This window comes from Taudactylus pleione, unplaced genomic scaffold (genome assembly GCF_031769625.1).
Source record: "Taudactylus pleione unplaced genomic scaffold, aTauple2 ptg000638l, whole genome shotgun sequence".
In the NCBI taxonomy this organism is placed as follows: Eukaryota; Metazoa; Chordata; class Amphibia; order Anura; family Myobatrachidae; genus Taudactylus; species Taudactylus pleione.
Window position 1 is genome coordinate 401,244 of NW_028285040.1, and position 15,074 is coordinate 416,317.

At 43.3% G+C, this 15,074-nt stretch overlaps 1 protein-coding gene across 6 annotated transcripts in view; it reads right to left on the reverse strand.

The window, feature by feature from the left end:
- The window catches only part of ADD1 (adducin 1), a 94,290-nt gene that overhangs the window by 19,580 nt on the left and 59,636 nt on the right, over positions 1-15,074 (reverse strand). For 4 of the 6 annotated variants that reach the window (XM_088454964.1, XM_088454959.1, XM_088454961.1 and 1 more), the window contains exons 5-11: positions 13,356-13,436; positions 12,706-12,855; positions 11,158-11,301; positions 10,968-11,066; positions 9,985-10,155; positions 8,663-9,007; positions 2,595-2,696 (exon numbers count right to left, since the gene is read on the reverse strand). In XM_088454964.1, the coding sequence (XP_088311090.1) occupies positions 2,595-2,696; positions 8,663-9,007; positions 9,985-10,155; positions 10,968-11,066; positions 11,158-11,301; positions 12,706-12,855; positions 13,356-13,436 (1,092 nt within the window). The remainder of the gene's footprint in view (positions 1-2,594; positions 2,697-8,662; positions 9,008-9,984; positions 10,156-10,967; positions 11,067-11,157; positions 11,302-12,705; positions 12,856-13,355; positions 13,437-15,074) is intronic. The other 2 variants (XM_088454960.1, XM_088454962.1) reach the window with 1 other exon arrangement.

Below are 15,074 nucleotides of genomic sequence, written 5' to 3' on the forward strand. Positions count from 1 at the left end.
CAAGATCAGCTCTCACCACAGCACCCCCAGATGCTCATGTGATTCAAAAATAGTTTAGTTAAGTCCCATTAATATCCAAGGTTAACATTTTCCACATGTTAACACATGTTCTTGCAGTAAAATTAAAATCCCTCCTAAAAAACAAACATGGTCACACACTTGAGTAGCCTATAACGTACAAAGATCAAAAAAACTAAACTAGATGGACAAATGTATGCAGACACACGAACATTACACCCATATGTTTTTTTGAACATTGCATTCCAAAATCATGGGCATTAGTGTGGAGTTGGTCCCACTCAGCTGCTGTAAAAGCATCCATCCTTTCCAAGATATTTTGTAACATGACTGGGGGGATTCAGATCCATTCAGCCACAGTAGGAATAGGGAGGTCAGGCGCTGAGCTGGACAGTAAGGCTTGGCTTGCAGTGAGTATTCCAATTCATCCCAAAGGTGTTCAACGGAGTTGAGGGTCAGGGCTCAGTCAGTCTACTGTAGCAATAAGTTTTTCTTCACTGTAACTAAGGGGACCAAAAACTCCAGACCATTATTCCTCTTCCACCAAACTTTACAGTTGACCATATACATTGTGAAAGGAGGCTCTTGGCATCCGCCAAATCCAGATTCATCCCTCAGACAACCAGATGGTCACACCTGAGAACTTGTTTCCACTGTTCCAAAGTCCAATGGCATTGTGCATAGTGATGAGGCTCGGCCATGGAAAGCCAAACCATGAGGACAGCTCTTGTGTGATGCTGCCTGACATTCGGTAGTGAGTGTACTCTACACCTCAGCACTCGGCAGTCCAGCTCAGTGAACTTATGCGGCCTAAGGCTTCGCAGCTGAGCTGTTGTTGCTCAGAGATGTTTCCACTTCACAATAACAGCACTTACAGCTAAACCAGTGGAGCTCCAAGATGACATACATTTTGGAAAGGTGGCATCCTAAGACTGTGCCACATTGAGAGCCACCGGACTCTTCAGTACAAACACCATTCTACCGCTCATATCTGACGTTGGAGATTGCATCCTTGATGTTATACATCTATTAGCAATGGGTGTGCCTGAAATGGCCATACACAATGAATAGATGACTTGTCAACACACTTTAGGCCATGTAGTATATATTGGGTATCTGTATACAGAGGTGCCCTCACTTACTGGTCATCCGTAGGCCATGTAGCATGAGACTTCCGGCATGACAGACGAGTAGCATACCCTATTGTTCTTTAAACTGTGCATCTAATTTGCATCGCAGACGCAGCTGAAAGCCGCTCACAGTGTACCAGAGACGCCAGCCTGCGACTTTAACTGCACATGAACTGCTTTTACACACATACAAAATCGCAGATAAAACACAACAGAACACATCGGAAGGAAAAGTCGCAGTGGCTCGCATCGGAGCACTTTTTACACAGATTCAGAGTCAGTCTTACACAGATGTACAAATGTTGCACACCTAACTGATCATTGTACACTAACCATGTATTTTTGTCGCTTCTAGTTGTTTTAATTATGTAAGTAAGATGCACATTATGGGGGAAATGCAATTTTTTTTGGGGGTTCCTTAACTAATGAGCGCCTGACAAAACAAGTAAACCTTTGCTCCATTCGGACGCGAGGGCCGTGGCCGCCAACACTTTTGTTTGCAGCCTCCTGAGGTGGCGGGCAGAAATGTACAAAGAGTCTGTTTCTGGCACCCAAACTACCGTTTTAGACTTCAGACAGGTTTAGCCGCTTTACATGTCTAAACAGGGTGCTTTTGGTTGCGGCAAGCGCGATAAATAACGGGCACACCAATTGAATTGCTCAGTTGGGCACCCATTAATGATCACCGCCCAACAAACAATTGAATAGCCCTCTGAGTGAAAGACTCTTGGCGCAGCCGCGTCGTACGGGACCTGGCGCGAATGAAGCTACAGTAAGAAAAGCCATCTGTAAATTGTACTAGCCTTAGATTCAGAGCTATTCGTGCTGGGCAGCAATAAATGAAAGTTCGCTCAGATAATACACTTCATTCAGACAGGTGGAAATTGTTGTGATCATGGGGGAGGGAAGGAGGGAGGGAAGGAAAGGAGGGGAGAGGGAGGGAAGGAGGGAGGGGAGAGGGGGGAAGGTGGGGAGAGGGGGGAAGGAGGTAGGGAAGGAGGGGAGAGGGGAGGAGGAGGGAGGGAAGGAGTGGACCTTTGATAAAGCAGCAGAGTGTATTCAGCATAAAACGTCAATCTCTACCTTATGAATTAACGTCAAAGACCTGACTATAAGTGTGGGACCAAATACACAAGAAATGTAACGAAGGGCTCGTTCCCGTAAGTAAGTGCGAGCAAAAATTTGTCAGTCCTGGGGGGAGATCGCCCCGCTAGGGCAGGCGAATTGCCATGCAGTTGCCTCTATGCCGTTGCAATGGCAATTCGTCACCTTCATACCTAATTGAATTGAGCCCTAAGAATATAAAACGGTGACTGTGTGCGCAATATGATGTCATAACTAGACATGAAGCAAAATGATTTCTATAATCCTTTATAGCTCAACTGGAGAACACATAGGGGCAAGTTTCATGTAAAATAAGACAAACTACAATCATAAATCATTTACCTTGTTCCTCATTTCTTGAACTTCCTTGGGGTCTGTGTTCAATGGAACAAACAGGTTAGGGACAGCAGAGGTGGAAGTTCTAAGTCCATCCTCTTTAGTCCACTGCAAGATGAAGAACAGCAACATGGTCAGATTAACACTACCAGGAGTACAGCTATACAGGGTACAGTCATGCATTTCACAAGTCACATAGGGAGATGAACCAATGAATATGCTGTTAATGGAAACTTGGATCAAAACTGAACTATGAAAACCAGGAAGAGAAGTGATATTGCCGCTGGACAGCTCTGAACGCTGTGCGAGTGCTCACATCGCAATCTCGGAGCACTGGGTGGGGCCTTCCATTACAACCCTACAGCTGGATACAGCTTTTACACTATTATAGACTTCACTAGAAATCAATCCAACAACATAAGAGCTAGAAAACAATCCCCACACTACACATCCAGCACGGCACTGAATGAATTCTTTAAAAGGCTGCATCACTTATAAAGCATAATGTTTCTGCTGCCTCACCAGATCCTGACTATTTTCAGGCAGCTCCAAACTTCAAACAGAAAAACAAAATACCTATCAGTCCAATGAATGGAGATGCAGACTAGGAGCCAATTGGAGATCCTGCCATTTGTCCCACATAATGGCTTCCCCTCCTCAATGAAGCATTCTGATGTGGGCCTAGCGTTTTGGTAGGTGAGGAGAGCTACAGCTAAACTTTGGATTGATAAAAGACGCTATTTAAAAAGGCAAAAAAAATAAAAAAAATATCTAGCAGAAGAATAGAAGATAAAATCCATACCGTATAGTAAACAGTTACAAATTAATGCTTGGGCCCTTTTTTAATGTAATAAACAGTAGATAAACATATCATTGATTCAGTCCTCCTATACAAAAAAAAAAAAAAATTAAAAGCAAAGAGGGAAGCATAAAATGAAAGGGCCGCGGAACACAATACAAAGTCACTCACCGGATCCCGGGCCTTTTGTACAGACTGTCCCTGCGAGATATTGGAAGCCAATATCTAGCAGGACCACATGGTACAAAAGGGGTCTATACCATGATTGTGTTTAGCGAGTGAGCGGGCATCACCAAAGTTTGCATAGAAAATAATGTTCAAAGAAGCTACAAAAAAAGAAAAAAAAACAACAAAGTAACCCAGCATGGACTCCATTATCCACAGGAAAACAGCCAAATTAGAGCAACTGAAAAACCATTTAAGCAAAGTTTAAAAAATCTGCTTCACAGCTTTAAAAAAATAAATAAGAGCAGATGGAGGGGATTATTGGGTGAGGGGGGATATAAAAGGGAACAATTTTAAACAAAAAGGCAACAGCAATCCATTAAAGAAAGGACATTTTGTGAAATCGGGGCAGGGCTTAGAAGTGGGGAACCGCTCTAAGTTATGTTCTACGTCTGCAATGTGTGCTGTACTATAGAAGTCTAATTGTGGAATAATATTGCATTTCTATATATGTGAGGTAACAAAGCTCTGCAAGGTTGTACAGATATTGAGCACTTATTGCATAAACATTATTTATTACTTGCCAGACTATAGATGACCAAGCCAGGCCTGGCGCTTGCACTGCCATGTTTTAGCTTTAATATAGCTAGAATCGCCAAGAAAAACTTGAATTACTTAACCAAGGATTGCTCGCCTCATACGAAATACATAAAATATATTCTTAGATATGAAATCTGCAGAAGTAGACTAGAAAGGCATGGCAGGTCAAAAGGCAATGTGATCTATTGCAATACTCTATAATCAATATGAATGAGGGGCTTTTAGCTTCATCAAGGAGCTCAGTGTTTGTGTAGCCATGTCAACCGAGAAACAGATCAGCGCAAGAGGGGAAGAGGGGGAAAATCCTAAACAGTATCGGACCAAAAAGTAACGATGAATAATGGAGTCAGTTTATACTCACTTTTAATCTTCATAAACAATTACTGCACCTTACGTGTGTGTGTATAAGAGATGGCAGACACATAAATAAACCGATGGAGAGAATTCACATTCTGAGTACTAGCTACTGAAGAATGGCTGACATTTCTGCACCATATAGATGGAAACATAACTAAACTTGAAGATGTCCACTTAAGTTTTTGTTGTCTTTTAGACATTTCATAATTTGAAATCGTCTACATCAAGCACAACCCAGCTCTTGGGTCACAGCCTCCATGTGCAGGGGTCAGTAGCGAAAGCTGGAGGGGGTCTGTGGAGGAGAAAAGCTTTGAACCGACCGATATGAGGAAATGAGTGGAGTGAGGATGGCGCTGGCAACTTATGAATTAGGTGCACAGGTACTCCTAATCCGGTGGGGGTACATTTTCCAGGGGTCTTATGTGCTGGCAGAGACGCTCATCCATTATTGGTCATTGTGCAATTTGCCACAAAAAGACCCCACAAATGTTGCCCCTCATGAAAAATGTAGGTCATATATTAGGCTAAAATGGGAATAGTTCTTGTTCTTCAGCCCCCACGAAACTCAAGTAACACTGGCCATCTATACTTCATGCTGAAGGTCACCGAGCGTGCCATCTAGGTGCACAGAAAAATTTGTGGTGTGCGCCCAATGGGCGCGTTTCATTTATTTTATCGGGCACCTTAACTAATGGGCACCCGACAGATCAATTCAATTGTTGCTCTGTTCGGGCACCCGCCCGACAACACCAGATTTAGCTGCACAAAGTGGCTAAACCCGTCTAATGAACTGCTTTGGGCACTTAAAGTCCCATTTGGGCGCACATTTCTGCTCACCTTCTCAGGAGGCTGAGAGCAGAAAAGTGCCTACCCGCTGCACATGTGCCCGAAAGGAGCAACAACTGAATTGCTCCATTGGGCGCCCATTAGTTAAGGCACCCGATAAATCAATTAAATCGCCCCCAATGAGTGTTATGAATGACATCACGCAGACGATTATAGGCACAGCTTGGTCTTACTTTACATCAACTCCATTCAATACAATTTAACTGGGTTCAGGCTAGCGACAGGCAATCAGCTCATTGAATTTACGGCAGAGCCAAGTACCTATGGTTTGCAGCCTTGTTAAAAGGTTATAATGGGGAAAAGGAACAGCAGTAACAGCTGGAGTTCCAACTGAAACACTGCGCAAAAAGTTAAATACTCACAAAATTGCCATTAACTATTTACTTCTAAAGGCTATGTATGAAGAGAAGTGCATACAATTTTACTGTAGTGCCCTTTCATCCAGCATCTTCTTCAGTTCACAGTCTCAAAACAACAATACCTGAGTGGACATCCTCTTTAAATTATTACAAAACGTGACTCAAGGCTGGTTGGTACAAAAGAAGTTTAAAGATGAAACATCACAGACGGATAACCTATCACCATGTGACTTACTGGGTCCTATTTATAAACCCTTCTATACGGGGAGACTAGAGGACCATTACGCACACTGAAACAGACTGTGGGGGTGATTCAATTCATTGCGATGTTAAGTCAGACTAGAAGCTCCATGACCAACAGCCCAGGGCCATTTACACTGCAATGCATTGAATCGCCCCCCTGTATATCTAAACAATACTGAATGGCAGACGTGTCACTATTTCATAGAGTCCAAAATAAACGTATATTTTGGAAAGTGACAGAAGCCTTCACATGACTCTGGTCTAACTGCATTGGCCAAAAGCTCTAGAGCTACAAGTTTTACATACAAATCGTTCACTTCTGAATTCAGCATATTGGGCTGTGCGCAAAGCACCAGAGACTGACAGCACCTACCAGCAATGACTAAGGACTTTCATTTTATAAAAAGATACGCAAGTACAGCTTGTACTGTATATATACACAGCAACGCGCATTCAAGTGCCTATATGTAGAGGACGAAATCCATTATGAGCACACGTTTTGTTTCATCTATAAAGAAAAAAAAAATACTCCTGGAAAGGATTTACCTCTCTATAAGAAGGCATGCCACCTATAATAAGCAACACATGTTTTATAGCTCATTTGACAATATAAGGCAAGTAATATCCATGGTTCATGTGTATTCTGCTAAAACGTTATATATTAAATAAATATTTTTACCATTTTTTGTGGCAAATGTCATATTACATATATTTCTCTTGCTACAGCCAGTTTGTAAAAACGTTAGTATGGTGAGGAACCAAGCAAATACCAAGGAGGAGGCCACTCTAAGCACTCAGGCCCTGCGACAGCTCTCAGACATGCTAATGGGAATAGATCATTACTCTTCATACAGGGATTTAGCTTTCTGCCCACCAAAACTCTCTAGCTGGAAATAAATTCACTACAAATTACTCCCATAGTATGAACGTGCTGACGGATAGAACACTTATCAATGAACCGTGGAACCCTAGTTTAGATACTTTATGGTCATCTATTTGTCAGTATGTGGTCAATTAAATTGGGCGGGACTTAGGCTGGGTACACACGTAAAGATTTTCTGTCCAACCATCCAAAAAGTTGATTGGTTGGAATGAAAATCTGGTAACGTATGGGAGTAACTGATGATCAGCAATTTGCTCCTAAATGCCAGAAAACAGATGAAAATGGTCGTCAGAAAGTTTGCTAAATGTTTGATCTAAACAATTTGTTCAAACAACAGTTTTTGTCCATTTTCCGGCATTTGGGAGCAAATTGCTGATTGTCATTCGCTTTCATACCTCACCAGATTTTCATTCCAACCAATCAACTAGTTGGATGGTTGGACAGAAAATCTTTACGTGTGTATGCACCTTAAGTTGCGCCAGTGAGTAAATGTGGCTATATGCCGCACGTACTGTCCTGCCGGACTCGCTGACTTTTGTTCACAGCACCACAGGGCTGCAAAGCGGGGGGCGAGTTGCTGGACTGTTGGCGGTATTTCCACACAGTTACAATGGAAACTCTCCCCACTCGCTCCTAATTGAAATGACCCCCTATATTAGAAATATCAATTGTTCACACATCTTCCATACTGTTGTCAATATATTACGATCTTAAACCTTGCTAGCAGTAGACCATGATCTGGTCTTCTATATCTGAGAACGTACTTAAAACATACATTACAAACTAGAAGAGACAGCAAAGTTCTGTACTGGCTCAGAATGTCCTTATAGTATCGGAGAGTAAAGCTGTATCAGAAGAGAATAATTAATAAAAAGGTCACCGAAGTGAGGGCGCTACGTCATACAAAGGGCCACACTTGGCACATGCCAACACAATAAGGACAAGCTTTTCTTTCAGGGGACTGCCAACCATTCACAAGATGGCAGAAATGATAACCAAGTAGAGTTACACAGGAAGCTTTTCTGCAAAGCTGTGAACAGGCTTCATCGTAGTCCCTGGTATATAGATTATATAGGCTAGAGGCTTTCAAGCGTTCTTGTCCAAAATACTAACAAATCATTTTCTGTATTTCAATTAATAACCATTGTGCTAAAAGGTGCCGAGGTACATACCTATGGCCCAAACGCTAAAAGCCATCTTTTGCACAAGTAAACAATGAGGATTTCAGATTGTAACTAAAGCAGACTTTCTTACGACAGTATCTATAGGCAGTTCCCAGCTCCGAGCTGAGCTGCACTTGAGTTATGCCGCACCCAACTTGTACCGTCAGTTGTCATTCATGGCCATCTACCGGCATGCAACATTTCATGCAGCAGGAGGTTGGCATAGGCGGCTTGAAAGCTTTGGGAAAGGTACTTATTCTACAGACAGCAGAGGAGGAGAGAAAGCAGCAGGGAGACGACTCTTAGACAGGTTAGCACAACAAACTGCTTAAGAGATAATCTGGTTATGATCAGACATCATCAATGAGCTCTCAAAATGTAAAGTTCTATTCAGCAATAGATTTCAAATGATGTTAGTGCCAATTCATTATATCTAAGCCCACACCGGAAAGATCAGAAAATAGCAACTTAAGCAGTTTCAAGAAGACTACAAGGATTGTTTAACAGATCACCAAAATGGTGAGAAAATTGCACAAGAAGCCAATTAGTGGTTATAGAGATGTCAGGTAGGAAAACCAGGTAATATTCCCAAAGCCTCCAAGTGCCGGCCGCCTCAGGTTGCTCTATAATCAACTATGAACAGTAAGGTAGGCACAGACCAAGCAGTTGGTTATACAGCTTGGCACGCAGACACCGGACGAGAGAGACTGCAGCAAGGGTTTCACGTGATCGTGTGTAATGTTCGTCCACACCTTAGTCTTCGATTTGGGGCTGCCTCCGTTCTGCCCTTCATCGGGGGCCTCATCTGCTCTACCAGAGTTCAGCCACTTTGTCTTCTCACGCTGCTGTTTCTGAAAACTGTGTCTGAGAGGGGAACATGTGCCAGAGTCACCGTCACTGCCAAAGGAGTAGCCAGTGACACTGGCTGGGATCTCTACGTCACTGTACTTTTTGGCCTTGTCTCGCAGTGCAGGACATCGATAGGGGTAACCGGTTCTATATCCCTATAAGAAAAAAAAATAAATAAATAAAATTATGGTTACATTAAGTTCTCATTACTAAAATGGGGCTAATCCTCATTAAACAGCTTGGGGACTGCTATGGATGGAAGCACCACTGATAAGGATGAATGGGATGCGTGCGGGATGCCGATGGTCTAAATACTGGCGCCAAAATCCCAACAGGTTGGGATCCCGGCACCAGTATCCCGGACCACCGGCATCCCGAAGGTTAGTATCGGGGTGTTAGGGGGAGGTTAGGATTAGACATTAGGGGGGAGGGTTAGGCACCATGTAGGGAGTGTTAGGATTAGGGTGCAGAGAGGGGGAGGTTAGGTTTAGGCACCGGGGAGGGGGTGTCAGGTTTCGGTTGCAGGGAGGGAGGAGGTTAAGGTTAGGCACTGGGGAGGGAGGGCTAGGGTAGGGGTTAGAATAACACTTACCTGTCTTCCCTATGAGTGTCAGGGTTCTGGCTGTCAGGATGCGGCTGTCGGTATTCTGACCAGCGGCATCCCAACAGCCGGGATTTCATACCCAACCCGGATGGATATTGTAGAAGAGTTACAACTGCATGATAATGAGGTGCTTCCCAAATATACTGAAGTAAAATACAAAATCCCCAAAACACCACACCTCCCCCTCACACGCCCATAAAAAAAAAAAAAAAAAAACCTCTGCTTTCTTCAAACCACTTCTTTCATACAAACACTAAAAACTTTAGAAGCGACTCATTGCAAAGGTTCATGTAGTCAAATATCAGGTCTTGCATAATAAGTTTGGAAAGACCATTTTGCAGCAAAGTTTGAATGATACTTTAGTTAGGAGCTTCCATGTAGCCAGCTTTATAGGCCACAAGCCGTTCAGGGTAATACAGACTCTATGTGGTTCCTAGGTATGTACTAGGATCTGCAGTGAAGTTACAGGATGCAAGGTTCCAAGAGACGGTAAATGGAGCAAACACCAGCAAACTGCATTCTTCTTACCAGGTTATCCAGCATTCGCATCAGGGCTTCAAACTCCTGCTCCCCAAGGAGCCACTTTGGGTGTGTAACCACTTCTCCAGATGGTGACTCGGGTGAACGGGACTTTTTGTATTTTCCAGGATCTAGTAGTACCAAGTTATCTGGGCCCCCTGCACTGGCCAGAGTGCGTACCTACATTATTATTACAATATTTGATTAGTTCAGAAAAAGGAAAATAAAAGCAGTTTAAAAGGACCTGCAGTAAGTTCAGGCCGACTACTGAAGAGGCCATAACAGACATTGATAATGCAGATGGTCCATAAAAGGTTAAGAGTCCACTTTTCAAAGACCTAGTTAAAAGTACAAGATATACCCAGCTGCTAATGTGTAAACACAGTGATGTAGGCTAGAGGATGCATTGCTGTGGGATAGACAGACCTGAGGGAATGATTATAGTTGGCCCACTGCAGATGGAGAAGCTGCAGGAGAGGTAAGGGCTACATACATGTGACATGAAACAGGAGTTTCTCTATGAGAGGACGATTCAATGGTTTAAGCCGTGGCTATTTGTTCTGGGTGCCTGACTGAGCAATTCAATTGTTACTCCATTCGGGAGCGAATAGCTGCGGCTGCACACATTTCTGCTCGCAGCCTCCTGGGGTGGCGAGCGGAAACGTGCGATACGTTGGGTGTTTGGGCTCCCCAATTCAAGACTTTAGACAGCGTTAGTTGCTATATGCGGCTAAACCCTGTGCTTTTGGGAGCACACACGCGGCACTGGCACCCGAATGGAGCAATTGAACTGCTGTTGGGCGCCCCAAAAAATATTTGAATAGTTTCCAAAGAGCAGCAGGCAGGAGTTCTATATAATGCAGACTGCATCAGCATAGTTGCCAATTTGAGATGAGATTTAAAGTTTGTATGGCCTAGGAAACCTAGTCACTATTGCTTGTCCTGATACTTGAAATGAATTTAAAGTTAGATAATTTATGCATTGAAATTACCTGAATCTCACACGCAGACACAAGGCTGTGTATGTAATAAAAAGCCTCTTCAACAGTCTCTCCCATAGTGACCAGGCCATGATTTCGAAGGATGAGTACCTGGAGGAATAATCAGTGACTGTTTATAAGACAGAACATACACATGGGAAGGAAGGAAGGTGCATAGAGAGGCACTGAGCCAGTGACTCACTCGGCTTCTAGGACCCAAGTTTTTCTGTATTAATATTTTCTCCTCTTCATCAACCAGAATGCCATGATAGTCGTGGTAAGTCACCTCTCCTAAACACAGGGCTTCTGGAGACAGGGGCAACAAGCCACATTTCATGGCAGAAACCTAGAAGAGCAAGGCAAAAATATCATACATATTGCCTACAATCCTGAGAAATGTCATACCGGTACATATAAAATCCCGGGAAATGTCATACATATTGTGCTGTAGCCTACAGGTAAACTAGCCTTTCTTGTTGGCTATATGTAAATACCCCACTGTAAGGAGGGGGTCACAAATGAATTAAATGGTGCAACTATTTATTTAATGTTTTTGGTTTTACCTCGCATTAACAGATAGTCAAAGTCCCTGGAACTTAGCATAGGAAGCAGAGCAGCTATTGACACCCCTGCCCTCTTTTTCTGCCCCCCCCCCTACCCCACTAGAGCCGCCAGACCCACGTTCAGCAGTCTAATTTTAATTCTATATTTATGAATAGGCTGTTCATATCATCCCTTTCATTCAGGACACATGTATTACAATAGGGCTCGATTCAATTCAATGCAAATTGAATAGCGCCAGGAATGAGCTCCCGTAGCTACTCAATTCAGCGCGCTGTTAAGTCAGACTAAGGATTTCTACCTTACAGGACAAAACTCCTGGCGCGATGCTGTTTTCTGCCCTTAGCACGGCGGAAACAGCATTGCGACAGGCACTTATGTCGGAGAATGACGGTTCTCGCGACGAACCGCCATATGTTTAAGGCGTGAGAACGGGTATTCGACATGACAGTGCGTTGAATTGAAATCGCTCCGGGAGCTTCTTCCCAGCGCTATACAATGTGCGTTGCATTGAATCATGCCCACAGACTCTGTGGCTGGCTGACTCCAGGTCTCCATTTCACCTGGTTTTAATCAGCCACAAAACCTGTGTAATTCACATGTATCCTGAATTAAAAGGATGATTTTAAAAGCATCTTCCATTCAATTCGAAATCCAGCTCATTTTAATGGGGTTTCAGCCTGTGACGCATACACTGAAAACGTCACTGAAACAAATTAACTGAATGGGAAAGCTGTTAAGATGCAATCCCAATAGCATGCAAACATGTCTAGCACATGTCCAAATGTAACGCTAGGGGATGACTCCAGCATCTATTCAATTGGCCATCAAGTCTATTGGAGCATACACACGGTCAGATGAACGACTGAACGATTTTGCAAACGATTTGAACTACGAATGATTTTTGACTGCATTAAAATGACTGAAATCGTCCAAAACTGACTGCAAACACATCAGATGTCATATCGTTATCGGACCATCGGGAACGCGCATCGTTCATACATGTCACATTTTCCTTCAGATATGAACGATTTTTTAAATAGTTATCGTTCAGATCTGAAGAAAAATCTGACCGTGTGTAGGCACCATATGACCTCTAGCAGACACTTCTGGAGTCCATATAGCAAACAAGTACAGTGTAAACAATTCCCTGACAGTCAGAACAGGAAAGTTTGTCCCCCATACTTACTGCAGCCCCGGCAGGGGTGTGGATATGGACAATGCATTTCACATCTGGTCGTGCAGCATAAATTGCAGAATGCAATGTGAATCCAGCTTTATTCACTCCCAGATTTGTGCTACCACGATCAATTATATCACCTTGCAGATTGATTTTAACCTAAGGCATAGAGAATATGCAAACAAACACATGTTAAGAATTTTGCAGCTCACACTCCATAGTATTGACACTTCACGCACAGCTACACGTTACAAGCAGGACAATAATCCATTATACTTATTCAATATCAATTTCCCGACAACAGTCTGAAACAGATACCAATTCTAATTATTACCAATGTTATTTTTGGCAAAATAGACATTTGTTCCCCCTGGACAGAGTATACAAAACAAGCAAATGACTACATTCTTGAAATGTCTTGAAAACCAGTTAAGTGCCACCCAATCCAGAACTGCTGACTGCCGACGTTGTGCGATGTAGGGATACGGTGGGGGAAGGGTGCAAAATGCTCAGTACAGAGCTCAGAAGTTCAATAAAAATGAAAATGGGATTTTTTTTTTCTTTTTTCTTCTTTTAAAATTACATTTTTATTTTAGCCAGTACAACGGGTCATAAAACTTTAATAGAGCTTAAAGAAAAACACACACACACACACTTACCAGGCTAGAGGCTGTGACTTCGCTGTAAAGGAGCCCAAAGGGGACAATCAGGAAGTGCTCCTGCTCTGAACTCACTCTGACCTGCATCACACACAGAAATTCAGGTCACAACAGGATTCCTATCACAGGACTAAAACCCTGTCTCCCATAGGGGAATTTACTACATGCTGCTTTTACACATATATTTGTCCACTGCCCTTTAAAAAAAGAGCAGAGAAGAAAATCTTCTAAACACAGTGAACTATAAAAGCTTATAACCTCTATGAAATGGGAAGTATGACATAACCTCTATGAAATGGGAAGTATGACATAACTATTATCCTGGGAGAACCCCTACATGGCAGAGTGGGAGACGTGGAGGGGAAGAGCACTGCTCAGTAGAAAGCTACATTTATGCCACCAGATTTATTCCAGTTAGGTGTAATGGCATTTAGCTCCTAAAAATCTTAAGAGTCGTCTGATATCTTTGTAAGTGTCAAAGCTCACCCCCCTGCCCCAGAATAGACACACTTAAGGCCCCTACACACTACACCAGGGGGTCTTCAACCTTGACCCTCCAGCTGCTGTGGAACTACACATCCCAGCATGCACTGCCACATTTTTTATATAACAGCATGCTAAAACTATGGCAGTGCATGCTTGGATGTGTAGTTCCACAGCAGCTGGAGGGCCAAGGTTGAAGACCCCTGCACTGGCCGATTCTGACACATCGGAACAACAAATAGATAAAAGTGTGTAGTGTGTATGCAGTACATTGTGTAGTGCACGCTCCCGTGGGGTCATCAGCTTCTTCGCTTGATCTTTTGTGCATGCAGTAAGATCTGGCGATGCGGCTGGCGATCCCATGCAGCATTGTGAGGGGGCGGTGGGAGGGCCTTTGGGCGTCATATCGGGCAGCAGATCGCCCAGTGTGCACAGACCGCCCGGGTAGCATATCGCCTGGGATCATTGCCATCACCGCTGGGTACACAATCGTTTACGGTGTAACTAGCTTAAAAACATTGGGTAAAGCAAACACAAAAGGCTTTGGTTTCACTATATGGACCCAAAATGCAGCTACAGGTCAACATTGTTTATACGGTGTGAGCACAGACCCGGATAATGAAGCCAGTGGTGTAAAAACAAGACCCTAGGAAGAAAATAAGAGCGTGGACCCACACTGCGGTAGGCACGTCCATATGAGGGTGTCATTCATTAGCAATTGGACAATTAGGGAGCAATTAAATTCTTCTATTGGGAACCTTAACTAAAGGGCACCTGACGGAGCAACTCAATTGTTTTGGGGTTTTTGGGTGGGGAAGTCAGCTGTGCAGTGATCCCACACTTTCGTCCAGGCTCACAAGCTATAGGCCATCTAAAAGGCATTACTACGTTTGATAAAGCATGCTGTTGGCTCCACAGCCACTCTTAAGACAGCAGTGGATATTCCCTGTAAGTTAAATGGGTAAAGTGCTCCTGGCTAGATTGTCTTGACTTGGAAAATTAAATACAGCTGTCGATAACTACATTTAAAGTGCACAGTACAAAAACGCTAACCCTGTCCAACACTGATTTTCATTTGTGTCACATCAAGAAAGACGACCCAGACTGTGGAGATGTAATGAACTGTATATTGTTCCAGTGAGAGAATGCATTAGTCTTCTGCTACAGCAAGGCAGGCCAACTTTTAGCAGCGCAGCTATTACAAACCTTTGTCTTGCCTTAGAAAATGGTCTCTTG